Here is a 22,575-nt window from a genome sequence, read left to right as displayed (position 1 = left end):
GGCTCCATGCTCAGTACAGAGTCTATTTGAGATTCTCTCTCCCTTTCCCTCTGCCCTTCCCCCAGCCCTCTCTATAAATAAATAAATAAATAAATAAATAAATAAATAAATAAATAAATAAAATGAGGGTAATTATGATATACTTACCTGGGGACTAAGAATCCAGAAGGAAGAATGGGGAGAAAGGTGGTGCTAACACTTCTGGAACTGGCCACAGAAAAAGGCAGGGAAGCCACAGAGCTGGGCCCAGATCCATGGGACCCTACTCCTGGCCTCACCCAGGTGCAAAGCCTCCATGTGTCCAACTGTGAAAGAGAGCTGAGGATCCTGGCTGCTTCCCCCCTCCCTTCTATGAGGAAGGGGATGGAAGGGATATTGGAGATGAAGACCTTTTACGTCAGCTGGGGAACAGAGGTCTATTGCTCCCAGGTGGGCTAAGAGCTGGGACATCCTCAGTGGCTCCTTCCCCTCTGTGGAGGACAGGGGAGGACTAGGTAGACAGTTTGAGGAGTTGGGGGAAGAGAGTATTAGAGAGAGTGGATGAGCCCCTCCCCCTCTATCCCATGCCTGCCCAACTGAGCCAAAACAAAAAACACAGCAACGAAGGAACCTGCGCTCCCTTCCCTCCACACTTCCTTTTTTTTTTTTTTTTTTATTTATGATAGTCACACACAGAGAGAGAGAGAGAGAGGCAGAGACATAGGCAGAGGGAGAAGCAGGCTCCATGCACCGGGAGCCCGACGCGGGATTCGATCCCGGGTCTCCAGGATCGCGCCCTGGGCCAAAGGCAGGCGCCAAACCGCTGCGCCACCCAGTGATCCCCCCCTCCACACTTCCTAAGGGAGGGAGCCTCCCTTCCCCCCAGCCAACACAGCTGCTCTAGTGGAGGACTTGTAAAGAATATACACACCATGGGGGAGGGGGTTAGGGGTGGAATAGAGGGAGTCAAAGCACTAGGATGGCAGGCCAGAGTCCTTAGCGACTTAGTTCACATGAACACACAGAAGAGTGTCTGTCACAGAGTGTGTGCTCCAGAAAAGTCTTCATCATCATACTGTCATTCCCAGTTGGAATGGCGCTCACTGGGAGACAGTGCCTTCTGTGACCCAATTATCTACAAAATGGTGCCTGGGGACAGAGTCCTGGGCAGCGTGATTTCCTACAAGCCATTCAGCCAGGGAGCCTCCCAGCAACTCTGCATCTTACCAAAGGAGTCTGGTAGGTCTTTCTTCTTGTTCCATAGACTTCCAGTTTGTGTCATGGCAGCCTCTGGACTGTGATCTCCTTAAGGGCAGAGATGACAACAGCAACAGCCAGCACTATACAATCCTTACCACACACTCCCTGTTCACAGCGCTCGCATGGATTGACTCATGTGGTTTTTTCCAAAAGTCCTATGAGGCAAGTAGGGCACAGAGGGGTTGGGTAACCTGGCCAGAAGCATGGGGCCAGCATTTAACCCCAGCCAGTCAGGCTCCAGAGCCTACGGCCTTTCCCACGCCATCCCACCTCCCCTCTGTACCCTTTGGCCCAGCACAGAGTAGGCTTGTAATAAATGTTTGCAAAATGAATGGATCCCGGGACATCTTCAGGGAAGCCTTCTAGTATTTTCTCTCTTTGGGGTTTCTGACTGGCTCCCTTTCCTATGGACCCCTCAAAACCCAGAACAGCAGCTGGGAAGTGCTCCCACTCTTCTCAGGAAAGTGTGCTCCCTCCAGGCTGCTTGAGGAAGCGGTCCCATGTCACCCTCATCACGGGTCACTCCCAGCCTTCTTCTCACATTCCCTTTCTTAGAAACAGTTGGTGGAGACTCCATATCACTCCTAAGAATACAGATTGCCTTGCTAGGCTGGTGGAATTAAAGACAATTTTGGGGGGGAAGGGGCGGTTAATTGGACTTTATTTTTGATATTTTTTTTTTACTCTATGAAAAGTGTATATATTAATTGTAGAAACTGTGGCAACTGTAGAAATATACAAGAGAGAAAATTTTAAATGGAGGATTTTTTGTTCTTTATTCAAAATATTCTTTAATATTTAATGATCCTTATAGTAAAAAAAAATATGAAAAGAGCCCAAGTGATTAGACATTATGCGTTATGGGGAAAGAAAATCTTTCTTTTTTTTTTATTATAAATTAATTTTTATTGGTGTTCAATTTACCAACATACAGAATAACACCCAGTGCTCATCCCGTCAAGTGTCCCCCTCCGAGCCCGTCACCCATTCACCCCCACCCCCCGCCCTCCTCCCCTTCCACCACCCCTAGTTCATTTCCCAGAGTTAGAAGTCTTTATGTTCTGTGTCCCTTTCTGATATCTCCCACACATTTCTTCTCCCTTCCCTTATATTCCCCTTCACTATTATTCATATTCCCCAAATGAGTGAGAACATACACTGTTTGTCCTTCTCCGATTGACTTACTTCACTCAGCATAATACCCTCCAGTTCCATCCACGTTGAAGCAAATGGTGGGTATTTGTCGTTTCTAATGGCTGAGTAATATTCCATTGTATACATAAACCACATCTTCTTTATCCATTCATCTTTCGATGGGCACCGAGGCTCCTTCCACAGTTTGGCTATTGTGGACATGGCTGCTAGAAACATCGGGGTGCAGGTGCCCCGGCGAAGAAAATCTTTCTAATGCTGGCTTGTTCTCATTCATCTTCTTAGGATCTTGACAACTGCTTTAATACCTTCTGCTCCTGTCCTAAATAGTGACATGATCCACAAGATAAATGCAGAGTCTCACAAACTGTCCTGATTCTCCCATAGGCCCTGAAGAGAAATGCACAAAGTGTGTCCACGTTCAGCCTGGGATACAGGAACGCATGTAGAAAAAACCCAATACATTCCACACTCCAGAGCAAGGCTTTCAGGGCTTCTTATTAACCTCTGTTCAGAACCCCTCCTCTTTCCTACAAAGAGTGGTCCTGGTCATATAAAACTAAATATATTCATTAGCTTTGCAACTAAGTTTCAAAAGACATTCTTAGGCATAAATAAATACATAATCCATATCGAATCATAATCCATATTGGATTTTCCTGTTTGAGTTTTTAATATGTTTATCTTGCTTAATCAAAACTTACCCAGTCTATTTTTTATAACATAAATACAAAGATAATACATATTTACTGTAGAACATTTAGAAAATACTAAAAATGGCACAAAGAAATGAAAAGCACCAGTAGATTCGCCGTCTTGAAAGCCTGGCCTGCTCTGGACTTCTGACTCTGAATGTGGGTAAGTGGAATGGGATAGAAGAGCACATGTCGTGGATATGCATGTGCTTGGCTGGTCCTAAATGCCCTAACATCTGGTCATAGCACTCTGATTCCCTTTAAAAACTGCTTCCTCATGAATCCTCTTCAACCAACCAACCAACCAACCAACCAATGAACTAATCACCCACCCACCCCATCAACCAACCAATGTGTGTACCAGATACACCCACACCCACACCCACACATGCACACACACTTCAACCTGTGGTTGTACAGGGAAATGTCAACCCCAGTCAGTCCCAATACCATTTCACAGGGTTAGGCATGGAAGTCCTTTGGGGACTTTTCTTCATTGGGTACAGGAAAGAGATTCCCTTCTACTTTGGTGGTAAGGACAGGAAGATAAGCTCCCTGAAGCTACTACCTGCAATAGTTATGGCCCCGTGGAAAAAGTTTTCAGACAATGAAGGAAAGATAAAAATACGAAGGAGCCTTGTGTTTGAGTGCCTAGTCTGGCTGCCCTTTCTTGTAGCCTAATCTGCTTCTGTTTGTTTCTGAAAGCAGCAACTTCTTGCCTTTGCCCAACTTGGTTACCTGAGCCCCTAAGTTTGTTTGTTTGTTTGTTTTGTTTCTTTCTTTCTTTTTCTTTCTTTCTTCTTTTTTTTTTTTTTTTTAAGATTTTATTCATGAGAGACACACAGAGAGGCACAGGCAGAGAGAAAAGCAAGCTCCCTGCAGAGAGCCAGATCCGGGACTTGATCCCAGGACCAGGGATCATGACCTGAGCTGAAGCCAGATGCTCAACCACTGAACCACCCAGGTGCCCCCTCTTAAGTTTCTTTTGGTCTGAGGTAGTTTGAATTGGAAATTTTCTCATGGAATTAAGAGTCTTGTTTAAACAAACACACCAACATTACACATAAGGGCAGAAAATTAGGAAAAGTATATTTATTTAGGATAAATTTAAAACATCTATTCAAAAGAAAGTATTTATTCAAAAGAAATTTATTCACACCTTGTGTTGCCTGCCTGGACCAGAGATGTAGGTGGTCTGCCCTTCTCAGACAATCCAGTTGGCTCCCACCACTCTCACAGCTCTGATAGGGGTCAGGGTACAGGTCCCAGTGCTGTGGGAGCATGAATCCTAGCCCAGAGTTTAATATTCATGCTGTTTCTCTAGAACTGAGTTTCTCAACTTAACAGGGAGGAGGGGCAGCTCTGCCATAGAGAAGGTATTATTACCTAGTGTCCTTTCTGCCCTTCCACCAGTAAGGCAGGCTGACCACCATTCCCTGTGCATCCAGTGGCCAATGAAAACAGACTGGACAACTCAGCTCCATTGTGGAAATCACCTCCACACCCTCCTCACTGCCAACACTTTCTGGTCTGCTTCTGTCTACCTCCTGCCTCAGACTTGTGTCCCAGGTTTTGATTCCTATCCTGCCCCTTTGGTCTTCACAACCAATCTTGGTTTCATCTGTTGAACCAGAGAACCCCCAAGAGCTTTTCCTCACATACTCCTCACTCCCTTCTCCAGCCCCACTCAGAACACAACTCCTGACATGAATTCACTGGGCTCTTTCTCCAGATATATCTATTCCAGGTCTCTGAAGGCAGAGTGTTGGGCAGTATAAGCAAAGAGGAAGAATGGAGGTCCATCCAGAACGGAACAGGGACAGGTTATAAACAGAGAGGCACATTCACATGAGGTGAAAGTCAGGAGTCACCACATGGGACAAGATGGAGGAATTTCTGTACAGATTCATGGAGGTGGGAAATAAATGGGTCCCCTAGTCCACCATATGCTAGAGCATATGCATCATACAGCCACCCTGAGGATGGGAGCTCCGCACTGATGGACGGGGGAGAATTAGAAGGAACCCAGGTGACCATGCAGTTACCACCACAGCTTACCTCTGTACTCTGATGCGTGAGAAGAAAAGATCTTGCTTAAAACAATTGTGTTCTGTGTGTCTACTCTTAGAAGCTAAACTTAATTCCTGAACTGATACACACAATAAATGCTAGTTACAGTTAACATTATTGTTTTCTCTTAGTATCATTTCTCTAATGCCAGAGGACTGTCGCTCTTTGGGTCCAAGCCATCTCTAGGCGGGTCTGTCCCACATTCAGTCCCTTAGTTGTTCTGGTTAGGAGAGGAAGGAAGCACACCCTGCCACAGATTGTAGGGGTACAATGCTGCCATCACTGACCAGGTTTTATTTTTGCTGGGGCCTTTTATCCTTCTGCTCTCTGTCAATGTGCTGACTAGTTTTTCTGGCCTGCAAGAATGCATCCTCATTCAAAGACGTCTTCGTATGGCCTATGTGTTATGAACTTGCTCGTCAGTCCTGCTCTAGCTATCATAATGCCAACGTGTAGAAAATGAAATTAGAATCAAAGGCATGAAGGAAAGTGAGAAATCAGGCAAAAGAGAAGGCTTTAGCTCTGAGCTGTTTCTATTTTTATTAAAAATAATTTTAAAAATTACATTCCATTGACAATTAAAATCGCATTTCTCAATTTAAAAATATTTTGCAAAGAAAAAAGACAAGAATGTGTTATAATATCTTTTAGATATGTAGAAAATCTAATTTTTAGGGTAGATAATTTTGTATAAGGCAGGTTCAATTCTACAAGAACTTTTAAAATTGGTATTGTTTCATTTATTTAAAGAGGTATACAGATCAAGAGAGCATAGTTATCAAAGGTAACAATCCTTCTTTTTCAAAGTCACAGAAGTTAAATTAAAGGAATTTCCTTTAAAAAGATATTTAAGTCACTCCTCTACCCTTAGTCAGCAACATTTTAGTAAACAAATACCTCACCTTCAAATAAACATTTACTTTAAATCTTGATATACGTTAATTACATAGAAACTAATGTCAAAAATATTCTTTACTCCTATCTTGGAGTGCTTTATTTTTCAATTAAATTTAGAAATGCTTTTAAGTCTATCACTGTGGAGTAAATAAGTTAGCATACAAGCATGTACGGATTTATTCATTTTTTCTAAAAAAAATCATGCAGCTGAGAAGAGAGCAGTTTATACATATATACATGTATATCTGACAAATCTAAAGCCATAAGCTGTAAAGGAAAAGTATTATTACATATATTATTCTCAGCATACAAGGCAGGAGAAAAAAACCCTAAAACCTTTCATCAGTCTTAAAACTAGAATAGTTTGGGGGCACTTGGGTGGCTCAGTTGGTTAAGCGTCTGACTCTTGATTTCAGTTCAGGTCATGATCTCAGGGTTGTGAGATCAAACCCTATGCTGGGCTCCGCACTGGGATTCGATCTCTCCCAGTCCCGCTGTCCCTAACCTCCTCCCTCTCTGAAACAAACAAACAAACAACTTTCATAGTTTTGCAAATCAGTTCTAACCAATAGTGATGGGACCATTTCTTACACGGGGCTTACAAGGTAGGATTTATACATTGAAGCCAAGTGGTAAATACGACGTCTGATGATCTCAGTGACCTTCTGAGGAAGTACTTTACTGCTTGAAAAATGAGAGAGTATAATACATTTTTAACACTATTTTCACTTACTTTTAAAAACAAGATGCATACATGCTAAGTTACTAATGATCTAGCAGATTATTTTTTACTTGTTGGGAAACTACAATCTCCGCCCTTTCTGAAGTCTGACATTTATTAAACATGCAGAGTTTTCCCATGTTCTTGATGTTATTTATAATTTCAGGGGTTTCACCTAAGTCAGAGTAATCTAGTGATCACTCTCCACTGATCTTTACACTAGAAAAAATGTTGCTTACTATTTGTAGTTTCTGCGTATCTTTCATTGAATTCTTGACATGCAGACCAAAGAGGTGAAAAATGTGAAGAATATGCTTTCTGTAAAAGGTCCAATTCCTTATTTATAAAGCACCAAAGGCCAGTGATGATACTGTGATGGGAAATGAGGAGTATGATTACCTGAGCCCTCTACACCTGAAGTCTAATGGAAGCGAATCCATTCACCTTTGGTTGTCTTAAATACTTCAGTGTTGTATTTCTAAACTTGTACAGCACTGAAATTAAAGTATTCACATTATTGGATGTACTTTGGTTTATAAATTTAACTTTTTAAAGTATTTCAAGAAGAGCTTAGAGCATCTATAGAATTGATTTTGAAAAGTTTTAGTTTCATATATATTTGCATGGATTGGTATCTCATGAATATAACATGTTATTTAGAAAAGGTAATAGGGCAAAAAACAAACCAAAAAAACCCCACCAAGTATCTACAAATAGCCACCCCCAAAAGGACTAGGAGAAAAATAAAATTTTAGTACCAGATGGGACAGTACCAAGGTAATGTCACAGAGCTGCTCAAACAAATAAACAAATCTAGGCAATTCATTGTTTGGATTATGCAATTATTAATAACCAATTTGAATAATTTCACTCCACACTGTTATACAGTGACTCTTCTGGTTACTTTAAGATCGAGGAAATGTAATCTATGAGTGAAGCTACGCTGGTCTGCCTGTTGTACATATTAAATGGAACCCCAAGATTTACCTTGAGTATCTCCTGAGAGTGAAAACATAGCATGTGTAAATTTAATTCAGTATAAAATTTCAATGTTTTCCCCACAGAGAGAATTTCAGCAGTGTCTTCTTAGTATAAAACGGTGTCTTATCACTCCACTACATTCCGAATTTGTGTTAATTCTGACAGATATTGGAACTAAAGTCTATATTTTATGTTTACTCATCATAGGGGCCTTCTTCCGGAGACGGTACAAATTGATAAAATTTAAAAATAGACAAAAGCATTTTTTTTTTTACAAAAGCATTTTTTAAAGCATCCATTTACATTGATAGAAGCATTTGTTCCCCCCATGGATAAGAAGTTGGATCCATGCTGTATGTGTTTGGGTAACAACGAGCTCCTCAGAAAGAGGAGTCACATCACTGAGTTAAGAGTAACAGATTGATATTCTTACACATTTATTTAAATAAGTTTCCTGAGGAGTTCGACTTGACAATATTGTTAACCTAGTTTGCTTAAAATGTGCAAAAATGCAGTGAAACTTACATATCTTTAAAACATTCTGAAGCCAGATTTTGTTCTGATCGGCTATGCAATTAAGGCCAATTAGTTAAATTTTTACTAACAATAATCTGAAACATAAAATTAACTTTGGGTTTAAAAGCAATTCTTTTTTTTTTTAAAGCAATTCTTGAAATGATCCTCAATATATGATACCTATTAATTGAACAGTAATAAAAAGAGGATGCTAGGATTGACCCTTCACAGCTTTGGTTAATACACCTTGCCAAGAATAAACTACCTTTAAAACAAATGCCTTGTGTACTGTGCACTTATAGACACCGGGACATTTTTCAGACATAAATTGAATGGCGTGTTGCTGAAGTTTCTCTTGCTGGAATTTGAAGTGATTTTAAATATTGAACGAGAATATCTTTATCGTATCATAAAATATTGCTTCATCAAAACGAGATTCCAAGACCCCTTATAGTTCTCTGAACTTCTCAAGTCTCCATTATTTGATAGACTTGGATAAAATGTACAGGCCTCAGAGTTCATCAAAAATCTTGGCTACCTAGAGAGAGAAAGAAGCGATCTGAGACTCTTCTGAGAGTCAAAATGTTGAGAAGAAACAAAGTAACAAAATAGATACGATGATTCAGAAAATGGCAATTTTGGCAGAAATATCTGAGAGTCACCGTGGACTGCAGGTTGAGTATGCATATGCAGAACAGGGGTGAAAACAAAAATGCCATATTAGGATGTGCTAACGAGAATATGACAGATCAATCTGTTGAAATCATATACCGTGAAGACTGTCCTTCGCCAAGGCCCTGTGAAGTCTCAAGCTAGCATAATAGCAGTGGTTAAACACAAGCAGACAGTTCTCTTTTATTGTGTGGAAAGATTTCCCTGGCTTGGAACCCTGCCTTCAAAATGAGGCGCCCAGGTCAGAAGGCGGATGCCAGCTAGAGGGTGGAGAAGGCCCGTTTCTGCTATGCCTCAAGGCGGCCTTCCAGACACAAGCCCCCCGTTCAACAGCCAGAGTTTGGTGAGCCTCATCTCCCTTCAGTTGATATGTGGACAGTAAAATAAATAAAGTTTTCATTCTTCTTCCCTGGAATAAAATACCAAGTGTTGTAGAAGACCTGAGGACTCCGATTTGCTAGATTGCTTTAAAGGTCAGAATTAGAAAATTAAGGATTAAAGGAGGATTGATTTTACGTGAGTGGGAATGACAAGCAGGCCCTCCTGCACGGTGCACTGCTCGTGCGAGGGTGTCAACGGAGACCGTGTTGAATGTCATCTCTGATGGGCTGATAGTGGCCTCCCGGAGAGCCGTGTGGAGGAGGACACCAGGCTTGTCGAGTGCGACGAGTGGTATCTGCCACAGGCACAGGTATTTCCTATTCCTATTCTGTTTGTCTCAAATGACCTTAAAGATCTTGAAAACACAGAAGGCTGACAGATGACCCAGCCTGTGCCCATGTCCTAGTCACAGACCACAGGCGGGGGAGGTGTGGTGAGAGTAAGAATGAGCTTTGGGGAAATGTGAACAAGCCGGTGATTTTAGCTGAGAAGGAAATCACTTTGCTCTGTCACTGAAGATCCCTTTTCCTCCAAGAAGGTCCCAAGGGCTCTGGCCAACTCGGAGTCCCCAAGGCCCCAAAGAGCGTCTCCTCCGGACGCCGGACTCTCCCACTATGTCTTCTTGGCAGGCAGGTGAGCTTACCAAGCCCCTGGGATGATGTACACAGTGAAACACTCGCTTTGTTTTCTGTCTTTTCCATGATGTAACCCGCCTTGAGGAAAGCTGCTGCCGAATGCACATGACCTATCAGAGGACTTGACTAATCAGAGGAAATTATCCGGCGCTAATTAGGTAATAAGGTGACCCAGAAGGAAGCCCTATATAAAACAGCTTCCTGATTTAAACTTTGAGGAATGAAGCAGAAAGGTAACAAAGACCTAGAGAGCATGGCCCAGAGGACCGGGCAGCCAGAGGTAGGCCTGGAGGAGAGAAGAGGCGCCCCTGAGGGGTGAGAGCCGGCTTGGGTCCTCCTCCCCCAGAGGCCCAGGACGGCAGCCAAGCCTCTTCCCTCGCGCTTCTCAATCGTGCATTCTTCCAAGTACAGGTGATGCCATCATTAGGAAGAGTGGGCGTTGGAGAAACAGCGAAAGGTTCTTGTGTCTTTGTTGATTTGAAATTAATTAAATTCGCATCCTCTTCACCCTCTGTTGGCAGGCTCGGCAGGCTCCCTCCGGGGCTGCTTCTCTTGGAAAACATTAGCACCATTCAGTCTCAGGATTCACTGTCACTGTAAAAAAACAGAACCGTGGTATATTTCCAAGAAGCTACCGAGAGCTGGTCACTCCACTATGGAGGGGACTCAAGAGAACGTACACGGTCAGGAAGCCAACAGGGCCCAGCTTACAATTTCTGAAACAAAGGTTGGTTTGGATTTTATATTTGATCCCTGAGGAGGAAATCCATGAAGGCCAAGAAATAATCCCTAGCTCTTGCTCTAAGATCCCTCCCTTGTGCTGATGTGGAGAGAACCAGACGGAGTTGGGGGTCCCCCCCTTTAATTAGATCTAATCCCATTCTCCTATGAATACATGCCAAATTGCTTTTTTTCCCCCCTTCCTTTTTTAAACAATTTCCATGCATTGTTTTTTCTCAGGAGTTCGTGGTCCTGGCGTGTTTTCAAAAGCCCATTTTGTTCACATCCACGAAGGATCTAGAGGTGCCTTCTCGGTGTCATTTAGAATTCAATCCTAATGATGCCTAATGCATCTTGGGGTGTGAGTCGACATAAATGAGGGACGTGGTATTCGGACATGACTGTGCTGGCTCATTTGTGCTTTTGTTTCTGACTTGGCTATCTTGGCCACATATCTGGCTCTGCAGCTTTTCCCACTGAGACCATGCCTCCACCCACATCTCCTGGAAAGCAGGCCACTCTACCTCTCCTCCCACTTCTTTCTTCAGTTTTGTGTCCCTTCACTCCAATTCCAGAACATCCCTACTTGAAGTGACCTTTGTCTCCAAGAAAGTGCCTGGATGATAAGAATCAACAGAACCTCACAACTCCTTAGCTCACAGGTGTGTACAGTCTGCAACAGCTAGGTTCTCCTGACGCCTGCTTCAGAGCTCTCCTGCTCGGGGAACCAGCATGTGTTTCTAAAAAGACTGAAGCAATTTGATAGATAAATAGATCTATCCATGGAAGGAGAGGGGAGATAATGTGTGTATGGTTATGTGTTGGTGTTTGTGTTGTGAAGAAGCTGTGATAAGGTCGGACCATCGATGGGAAAGGAGGAGGCGGGCAGTTGTGAGCAAAAGACAACTTCTATAGCAAAACTTATTTGAAATGGAAAGCTGATGGAAGATTAAGAAACTTTTTAACTGGGATGCCTGGGTGGCTCAGTGGTTGAGCATCTGCCTTTGGCTCAGGTCATGATCTTGGCGTCCTGGGATCGAGTCCTGCATCAGGCTCCCTGCAGGGAGCCTGCTTCTCCCTCTCTGCCTGTGTCTCTGCCTCTCTCTGTGTGTCTCTCATGAACAAATAAATAAAACAAAATCTAAAAAACAAAAACCAAACAAACACCAATCCATACTCTTTGTTGAAAAAATGAATACAACTAAGCAAAACGAAAAACACTAACAATCTTACCACAGTTAACATTTTGGTCTGTACTCTTCCAAACTTCCTTCCTCTGATCATGATATACATTCTTTGGTACAAAAATGGAATCATATCATGAATATCACGCTGTGATCTGCTTTTCTCACTGTCATTCACATACAGACATCATTCCTTGCTAATAAAAATACAGTATCTTTTTAGCGGCTACAGAGCATTCTAGTGTCTCATCAGACCAAAAACCATTTTTTAAACTATGTCCTTATTGTTAAACCTGTAGACTACTTCTGATTTTTAGTTTTTATTTAGTATAAAAAAATCTTTGGGGGATCCCTGGGTGGCGCAGCGGTTTGGTGCCTGCCTTTGGCCCAGGGCGCGATCCTGGAGACCCGGGATCGAGTCCCGCGTCGGGCTCCCGGTGCATTGAGCCTGCTTCCCCCTCTGCCTGTGTCTCTGCCTCTCTCTCTCTCTCTCTCTCTCTCTCTCTCTCTCTGTGTGACTATCATAAATAAATAAAAAAAATTAAAAAAAAATCTTTGCACACTCCCAGTTGTTACCTTTGCATATACATACCTAGAAGAGAAATTGCCAGGCTAAAATATATCTCATATTAAAGCTTAAACAGCCCTTTGTCAAATTACCCCTTCCCTAGATTTTTTTCCTCCCCACATTCTCTTTAGGGAGATTTCCTTTCCAATCCTTGATATTATTATTCTCATTTTTTATTGATCCAATAGGTGAAAATATCGTCATATTTACCTTTACTTTTTATGATTTCTAAGAAAAATAAACATTTTTAAAGGTCTATTGGTAATTTTGATTTTTTTCTTTTGCTAAATTGCTAATATTGATAATTTTTACTCATTTAAAATGAGACTACTGGACAGGCCCAGTGGCCCAGCGGTTTAGCGCCGCCTTCAGCCCGGGGTAGGATCCTGGAGACCAGGATCGAGTCCCGCGTCGGGCTCCCTGCATGGAGCCTGCTTCTCTCTCTGCCTGTGTTTCTGCCTCTCTCTCTCTCTGTGTCTGTCATGAATAAATAAATAAAATCTTTAAAAATAAATAAATAAATAGAATGGGACTATCTTTTTATTGGTTTGTGTATTAGTAATTTTTGTTCATTATACATATATTGCCAATACTTTTCCCCAGTTTTCCTTTTCCTCCTCATTCTATTTATTGTGCTTTTTGAAGTAAAGAAATTTGGAGCTTTTAATGTAGTTTAAATCTATGATTTTCTTTCCTTTTAAAAAATATTTATTTTAAAAAAATATTTATTTATTTATTTGAGAGAGAGAGCAGGGGGGAGGGCAGACGGAGAGGGAGAGAATCCCAAGCAGACTCCCTGCTGAGCGTATAGTCCCATGTGAGCCTGGATCCCAGAACCCTGAGATCATGACCTGAGCCAAAACCAAGAGTTGGATGCTCAACGGACTGTGCCACCCAGGCACCCCTAAATCTATGCTTTTCTGATACGGTTTTTGATTCGTGTGTCATGCTTTCAACTAGTCCCTACCTCAAAGTTATAATAATATTTATATTTTTTCTGTACTTTTTTCTTTTTTTTAACATTTAATCTTATTTGGCGTCTATTTTAATCTATGGCATGAGACAGAGCTCTAAATTTTCATTTTTATTGCATTGTGGAGTCTTTCAGGAGCACAGTATGTGTCTCTCTATTTTAAAAATTTTTTTATGTCCCTCAATAAAATTGAACCATTTCTTTTTATATTATGCCATGCATTTTTTGGTTAAGTTTATGCCTAGGTATTTCACACCTCATGTTGTTTTTATGGCAGTACTAAGGTTAGTATGTGCTAACAGTGGCTCTTTCAGCGTAGTAGATAAGAGCACAGGGTCAGACAGCCAGAGCTTGAATCAAGGCTCAGCCACTTCCTGGCCATGTGACCTTGGGCAAATTGACCTTTTTTTAGGCTCAGTTTTCTGTGTTTATCTCATCTGCAAAACGCACATAATAATACCATGTATCTTACAGGGTTGTTGTAAAGGATAGGTGAGCAAATCTCCGTAAGGCACCATACTAGCGGCCAGACACACAAACACACGAATGTATGTTATTCTTATTTTGCAGATTCTATGCTAGCAAATGTTTTTTGGTTAAACACAAGCTTGAACACTGCTTCAAAATGCAAAGTCTTTAAGAAAGAATCTTCCAAAACGAACTTTCCATTTCTTTTTTTTTTTTAAGATTTTATTTATTTATTTGAAAGAGAGAGAGAGAGAGAATACATGGGGGGTGGGGAACAGCAGAGGCAGAGGGAGAAGCAGGCTCCCCACTGAGCAGGGAGCCCGATGTGGGGCTCAATCCCAGAACCCTGGGATCATGACCTGGGCTGAAAGCAGATGCTTAACAGGCCGAGCCAAAGTTTGGTGCCTCCAAACTTTCCATTTCTGAGGAGAATGTACTTAAATGTGGTTTGTTTAAAACGCTCTACAAGCATTTTGAGGGCTTAGCTGGTGGCACCGTCACCAACCAGAACTTGTTTACTTCAAGCACCAAGGAGCCCAGAGCTCACACCTGGCACTCTCTGCTCGGCTCTGTGGACTGCGAGCAGTGTGACAGGGCCTGCCACACAAGACTGTCCCAAAGTGGATACCAATTGCCTCAGCCGTGGGACATCAAGTCATTCCTAGTGTTGCAACTCTCACACGCAAATTTTCACTGGCGGTGGCGCAGTGGCCGTCAGGCCTGTGTGAAAGTCAGCAACCTGGGCTCCGGCCCACGACCTGCGCCTGGAGGCATTCTCTCTCGCTCGCTCATTCCTCTGTCTAGTTAGACGTGTTCCCTGCTGTCTCTGTGGCTATTTATCATCTCTGTGAAATGATCAAATGAGCCCAGGCGTTTTCAACTCTGGCAAATCCTAGAGTTCCCTGTTAAAAATATCTTGGCCCACTGCCACACAATTGCACCAAATAAAATAAGTGATCCTGCCTCAAACTTCCATTGCTTGCCTCAGTGTTGATTCCGGCAGTGTTAGCGTCTTGTCTACGACAGCGGCATTAGAGAGTAAGTTTTCTGAGTGTTATGTAGATATTTTAAGAATGTGGGACAGCTTTCGCAAAAGCCTTTATAGTAACAGGCCCACAAACTGTAAAAACAAATTGAACTGATGACAAAGCGTCATCTTATGATTTTTAAGAAAGCATTAAATCGGGAAGCTAACAGTGAAATGAGGACAGCTCTGAAGGCCTCTTTCCCGAGTGCCCCCGGGGCGCAGCCATCTTTGTTCTCCTGACCAGTTTATCTTCTCACACTTCCTCTTCATGACCACAGCTAATGTTTCCTCGCTCCAAAGATGGCAATAAACCTGCATTAAACCTTTCTTGTGTGATGATGCTTCCTAACTTGGTTTGGGGGGAGTACAGAGCTCAGCACAGCACAAAGTCACCTCACAATTAGATCATGCTCCCTTTCTCTTCAGCAATATAACATCCCTTCTCCTTCCCCAAGTAGCCCTGGCCCTGGCCCTGGGGCAGGGAGGGGGTGGGAGGGAGGTTGGGGGGTAGGGAGAGAATTACAGAGGTCACACATCTGGCTAACATCACACCCAGGCCTAACATTCATCCAACACACATAGATCATGCCCACAGCAGACATAATCTGGGCCACTATTCAAGCTTATTAAATTTAATACATCTTCCCTCACCCACCACATGCACACGCACGTGCACATACACATACACACCTGCATTTTAACAATGTTATTTGAAGTTATCATCCTGCAGGATTATAAGTGGTTCCTTTTTTTTTTTTTATAAGCAGTTATTTTGTATCCCTCAAAATACAGAGCTCAGATTTGAGGGAAATCAGTTGGCACTCAATATACTTCTTATTTAATACTTACTGAGTTTTAAAAGGACTTTTGAGAGACTAGAAAGGAAAAGAGGAAAGAAACTCATAGAGAAAATAACTGGAAGGGGCTACAGAGATTTACTTGAGCCGAGAGGCCAACACAGTTCACCAAACCTGCTGTTTTCTTGCAATTAATGGTTCAGTCTCATCCATGAATACACGAGGTGATGGATACATCATTCACCAAATACTTTCATGCATTAGCCTCATGGTGGCTGCCTTTCTTGCTGCTGAGTGTTCCTTCTATTTTTTTTGATCTCTAATTTGTGGAATATCTCTTAACTAATTAATAAAAGAAAATGAAAATGTAGTTTTTGGTTTTTTTTTTATAAAGATTTTGTTTATTTATTCATGAGAGACACAGAGAGAGAGGCAGAAACACAGGCAGAAGAAGAAGGAGGCTCCCCACAGGGGGATCCCGAGACTCCAGGATCATGCCTTGGGCCAAAGGTAGGCGCTCAATCGCAGAGCCACCCAGGTGTCTCAAAAATGTAGTTTTAAAAGAAATATTGAGTTTTATCATAAACCTGCTGTGTAAATTAGACAAATCATTGAACCGCTCCAAGCTCCAGGTTTACTCATACAGTTTATTTCATTTTTAGCTGGTTGAACTGATGTGATGTAGACAATGCTAGGCACATAATAGGTTGTTCAGTAAATATATTTTGTAAAATTACATCATCATACTTTTCTAAAAAAAAAAAAGACAAAGAGCAGAGACAGGAAGAAATTCACGAAATTCTTTATTAAACTAACCTAGATTTTCCCGAGAAATACTGAAGTGATCCATTTTTATGTCATTGAGCTCAGACGTGAATCATAAAATAAACAATAGAATTATCACAAAACCAGAACGGGTATGCTGTTATTTACCCTCTCTGACTACTCAACTTCCTACGTGATAGTACCCAGGAATCCAGTATGTATAAGATGCTATATAAATGTCTTATTATTTTTTGTTATTATAAAAATAACGAAATTATACATTATAAATCCACTTGGATGGAACCAAATCAATTTTTTCCCTAGTCTTTCCCAATGCTATTACTCAATATAAACTCATCACTGTGGCCAATTGGCATAAGGGAAAGAAGATGGACACTCGGCTAATGTTTGCCATTCCTTTTCTGTGGTTTGTCACCTAAGCTTGCAGAGACAGAAACACTATGCTTGCAGGAAATTGTCTCACTATAAAGGCCTCGGGAAGAAGGGACAGGCTGGCTAGACTGTAAGCACTATGATGAAAGGGAGTCTATCTTTGTGGTTACTAACTATCTAGCGGCATTCAGGAAGGTGCTGGGAGGGGCAGACAATAAGGCAGTGCATTCTTTACAGAGAATTTAAACAATAATATAACCAACTCAATAGATCTGCTCTCTGTTATCACTGAGTGCTGGCAAAGCTTAACAATGCCAGTGATGAAATTCTCTTCGACTCTAGGGCAGACCTCTCCCACTGCCCTGCCGCAACCCTTAAACAGCATTCCACTTACAATGTCTCACACATAACAGATATGAATTATGGGAGAAATGCTAAGGTAGGAAATATGAATATAAAACTCTCCCTTGTACACAATTCCTTTGTTGTCTCTTCTTATTGATTTTCTAAAGACATGAAAACCATAGTATAAACTTCCCATACGGCTTTGTGTGTCTCTGGCCCTTAATAAAATCCTGTGCTAAACTTTAGATTCCACAACATAAAAGAAAATGTCCATTCAATGAGGACAGGGCAAAGTAATGAACAATGGCTGGTCAATGGGATATGTGGGAAGAGTTCTAAAAGACTTGAGACTATGGATCCTGATGAGAAAGAAAAGTCTTTACACCCCACATAGTGCATTAAGTGTAGGGTGGTGACCAGATTGACTCCTTTTTCCAGAAGTACAAAGACTTTACATATAACAGAGGTTCTGTGTCAGGGTGTCTTTCTAGCATCAAGATGAATTGAATTCTTTAAATGCATTCTGGAAGTCTTAATTTAGCAAGAGGATGGAGAAGTAGGTTTTCTACTAAGTTCAATCTACAGTGACTGTTACATACTTTCTGAAGCGGTACAGTCACCCGTTCACTGCTTAAATGGCAGAGGAAGGATGAGTCTCAGACATTAAAGCCAATGGGGAACTTTGGGAGTACTGATGTGTCAAAGTAGGTTAACCTATTGCGACAAATGTACGACTCTGGCGTGGAACACCAATAGTCAGGGAGGCTGTGTGTGTATAGGGGTAGGGAGCATATGGGACCTGTCATTTCTGCTCATTTTGCTGTACACCTAAAACTAAAATAGAAAGCTTTAAAAAAAAATGCCCCAACCACTAACGTGGATGTGCCTGGGCCTTTGGACACAGGCTTATTAGCCCAAAGGGCAGTGAATTTATGTCTATGAATTTTAATAATAATATCAATATTTATTGAGAGTTTGCTTTGTGGCAGGCTTTGTTCTAAGTGCTTTGTATCTTTCAGAGTTTTTGGTGACTAAAAATTAGATTTGCTTTATAGTATTGTACTGCTCTTTGAGTAATCAAAACGTCCTTATAGCACCAAGGCTCTGGGACTTGCCACTGCTGGTTGCATAGCCCTGGTTCTGACATCGCTGAGTGGGTAAGGCCTGACCAGTGTCCTCTGAATCAAAGTCAGATAGTTCTGGACCAACAGAAGAATGTGGACATTCACCTGAAAAAATAATAGTTTAGCATAAAGCAGCCCTCCAAATCGGTTAAGGCTTTTTGTCTTATAGGCAGAAATGAGCTACAGCTTATTTCAAAGACCAACCTTTCAGTATTTCAGAAACTTGATTTCTAAGATGCTGTCATAACCATGTAATTCTCTAACATTAGGTCTCTTCCATGTTGCCAATAATTTCAGAGATCAGGAGGCAGGTGTATAAAACCCCCAATGTTTCGCATCATTGGAGGGTACCCGTCAGAAATATGGTAATAAGATATTTATAGGGTTTTGGTGGTGATGTGAGTGAACCCTACACAGAATTACACAGTGACTCATCTTTAGGTAAGACTAAACTGCAGAGAAAATACTGCTCTGTGATTTCCTTTGTGATACTCCCCCTAGAATTTTTCTCTTTCATCTGCTTGTTAGTATCTGGTATCTCACTTAAATAGGATAGAATCTTTCCTGAGCCAGTGATGCAACTTTAAGAGAAACATTATTTTAACTAATAATGCCTGATATCTTCAATACAAAGTGGACTTCCACGTCAGAGCCTAGGCTTGGCTCATTAGGACTGTGATGGCCTGGGATCCCTGGGTGGCTCAGTGGTTTAGCGCCTGCCTTCGGCGCTGGAGTCCCAGGATCAAATCCCACATCGGGCTTTCTGCATGGAGCCTGCTTCTCCCTCTGCCTGTGTCTCTGCCTCCCTCTCTCTCTGTGTCTCTCATGAATAAATAAATAAAATCTTAAAAAAAAAAAAAAAAAGACTGTGAGGGCCTGAGGGCCTGATGTGTGAGATGTGGGGTGACCACCTCTCCGATAAGGTTTCGGGGAAGGTGCAGAAGAAGAGTCCAGAAGACAAACATCTGACTGCCCCAACCACATTCTACTCTCAATCTTCCCCTGGGACGCTCCAGCCTTGGGACTGCCCAGTGACCAGTGACTGCACTCTGGAAGCATTTAAGATGACTGGCACAGCCTTTGGTTAACATGGAGGGAGAGAAGATAGTATCCTGCTCTGAAAGTTTATTCTAATTTTTTAAAATTTTTATTTGTTTATTTGAGAGAGAGCAAGTGAAAGAGAGAGAGCAGGGGCAGGGGTGGGGCAAAGGGAGAGGAGAAGCAGGCTCCGCCACCACCGAGCAGGGACTCCAATGTGGGCCTCGATCCCAGGACCCGGAGATCGTGACCTGAGCCGAAGGCAGATGCTCAACTGACTGAGCTACCCAGGCGCCCAGTTTATTATAAAGTGTCAGTCACAGGCTCAGTCAAGTTCTCTGCTCACTGATCACCTCTGAGTCACCCCTACCAACAACTTGGTGCCCCCCAAATCACAGTGCTGTTGTGTGGAACAGGTCCCTGGAATGCTGAATCACCAATCCTTTCTCCTATGACACTTCCCATGTCCTGACCAAATAATTCTCCAATCAAAACCACCCCAAACATGCACATTTCTATCCTCATAAAAGATAACAAAATTTAAACAAGATCATGGTGTGCTGAAAAACACCAAAGCCCTAGACACTAAAATTTTCTATCAGGCAGAGCCACCTAGTGGTGGAATGGAATGTGCTTAGTAAATTCTCATTTAATTTCTCTCCTGTAACAATCCAAGCCAGGTGGGGTTTTCTTTTGTTTTGGTTTTTAGATGTTCATTTTGTCCGCTCTTATTCACAATCATCCCCCTTAAGACTGCCACTTCCCATCTGTTTTCCTTACCAAACATCTATTCACCCAAGCGAAACAAAACTATAGTTTGATATAATCGTCAAGTTTTATGACTAAAACAGAAGCCGCTTCAACGGTGTCTCTTTAGAAGGGCAAGAAAATGCCAGTCCTAATTTACTTCTAAAGACTGTATCTATTAAAAAAAAAAAGACTGTATCTATATATCACAAGGATATTTACTTTATATTTTTCTATTTGCCATGCTTTCTTTTCCCCACACTACGCACATATGTGAATTGTCACAGAAAATGTACAGGCACAGAGACGGTAAGCAAAAGTGCTCTACCCTGGTCTCCAATTCCCTCCCCCACATACATATAATCAATGGTAGAAATTAGAAGTACCTTGGGTTGTGGTTTGATTCCTTCTCTTCCTTTAAAGTAGGTAAACATTCACAGTCCGCTAGGATGGAAAAAAAGCAAACTCATGGTTAGTCACCAAAATTTTATTTTCCTATCCACGAAACCCCTATATTTGAGCATCGCATGTCCCTGATCTGTCCAGTTACTTGTGCAGAAATGGCCTCACTAGGGAGTTCCAGAGGTTAAAAGATTAATGATGGCAAGGCTCTTGAAATGGAAAAAGCATTAGAAGCACAGATACAAGACTTCAACATGCCTCTGCCCCTGTTGGAAAGGGCACAATTCATCACTGCTTGGTTATTCAGTCCCTGAAGAACCCCACTGTTGCTCCAAAAGCTAGAATCTGCATGTTTCAGGTTAAACACTGGAATAAAATAGCTTTACCGGAGGTCCTGATATGCCTGCAGCATGACTTCAGGCAGGACACACACTCCAAAAGCAGCAGGGAAAGTGAGGAATAACTAACCTTCTTAAAGCTGTCAGAGTTCTCTCCTATTAGGGCCAGTGATTTTTAAAGGAAAAACAAAATCCATCGGTTCCATCACTAATGTGTCAAAATAACTCTCTGCTGTAGTTGTTAAATAGAAAGGCCTTGTTCCGAGTTTCTGATTTAATGAGTGTAACAGGGTCCTGATTTTGTATTACATTATCTTAGGCACAAAAGGAAATATGTCAAATTATTCAAAGAGGTTATCTCTGGGTGGTGTGATGTTTTTCTTCTTTCTACTTTTTTTTTTTTTTGCATTTTCAAAATTATGTTATATATATTTTATAAACTAAAAACAACAAAATGAAACTACCTTAAGGATTATCTTAGTGGCCTGCCCCTAACCTTCAATGCTTTATGGAGCCATTCTTTCCTCAGTAATGGACTATGAAAAACTATTCTGTTGGGATGCCTGGGTGGCTCAGGGGTTGAGCATCTGCTCGGGTTGTGATCCCAAGGTCCTGGAATCAAGTCCCACATCGGGCTCCCTGCAGGGAGCCTGCTTCTCCCTCTGCCTATGTCTCTGCCTCTCTCTGTGTCTCTCATGAATAAGTAAATAAAATCTTTTAAAAAAACTGTTCTGTTCAAAATTGTACGAGTTTATTGAATGGTTCTAATCTTCTGGAAAGCTTATGTTGATAAGCCTCTGGTGCAATAATTCTGATAACAGGTCTCCGGATTTGGACTTCGTTATTGTTGAATCTGACCAACTCCCAGGGTATTTTTAAAAGATGAATGTTAAAAAATACAAATTATATGACAATAAAAATGGTGGAGTTTGTTAATTTAATCTGAGCATTAAAAATAATTTATTGACCTTCTAAAGGAATTTTAAAAGGAGAAAAAATAGGTACCATCATTTTTTTAAGGATTTTTTTAAAATGTATTTATTTGACAAAGAGAGATAGAGAGAGCACAAGTGGGAGGAGCAGCAGAGGGAGAGGGAGAAGCAGGCTCCCCGCTAAGCAGAGCGCCTCTATGGCTTGATCCCAGGACCCCAGGATCTTGACCTGAGCCGAAGGCAGATGTTTAACCAACTGAGCCACCCAGGTGCCCCAAGTTGCCATCATTTTTAAATTCAAATACTGACTTTAAAAAGTAGGGAACATATAGAACTACTGCCAGATATCAAATGGAAAATAAGTTCATGAGAATTTTTATTATACTACATATATTAGTGTTATCTAATAGAACTTCCTATAGCAACAGAAATGTTCTAGATTTGCACTGTATAATATAGTCTGCCGAGCACTCAAAATGTGGCCAGAGTGACTGAAGAACAATATTTTTGACTTTATTTCATTTTTAAAATTTTAATTTAAATAAATTTAAATATGGCTAGTGTCTATTGCACTGGACAGCACTGAACTACGTAAACTACATGTGGTGAAGTTTTATAACCACATACAGATTAAAATTGTAGATCTCTAAATACTACAGTATATAAGGTAATGCCAGATGCTAATTTCTTCCAGATAATTTGGACCTAGAGAGTTCCTTGTCTGAAAAAAGACCATTTGCTTCTTCAAAGAGGCCACGTCAAAAGCTTGTGCAAAAATAAAAACAAATGGCACTA

At 41.5% G+C, this 22,575-nt stretch overlaps 1 protein-coding gene across 3 annotated transcripts in view; it reads right to left on the bottom strand.

Moving 5' to 3' along the window:
* Window positions 1-2,423: 2,423 nt before the first annotated feature.
* The window catches only part of TMEM154 (transmembrane protein 154), a 49,246-nt gene continuing 29,094 nt past the window's right edge, over window positions 2,424-22,575 (bottom strand). The window contains exons 7-8 of one of the 3 annotated variants that reach the window (XM_055336422.1): window positions 20,495-20,552; window positions 2,424-2,781 (exon numbers count right to left, since the gene is read on the bottom strand). In XM_055336422.1, the coding sequence (XP_055192397.1) occupies window positions 2,673-2,781; window positions 20,495-20,552 (167 nt within the window). In that variant the 3' untranslated portion in view covers window positions 2,424-2,672. Of the gene's footprint in view, window positions 2,782-8,349; window positions 10,554-16,121; window positions 18,429-20,494; window positions 20,553-22,575 lie in introns of those variants that run through there. The other 2 variants (XM_055336423.1, XM_055336424.1) reach the window with 2 other exon arrangements.

The sequence above is a fragment of the Nyctereutes procyonoides genome, unplaced genomic scaffold (assembly GCF_905146905.1).
Source record: "Nyctereutes procyonoides isolate TBG_1078 unplaced genomic scaffold, NYPRO_anot_genome, whole genome shotgun sequence".
In the NCBI taxonomy this organism is placed as follows: Eukaryota; Metazoa; Chordata; class Mammalia; order Carnivora; family Canidae; genus Nyctereutes; species Nyctereutes procyonoides.
The sequence above is the reverse complement of the archived record's forward strand: the minus strand, read 5'-3'. Positions and strand labels throughout refer to the sequence as shown.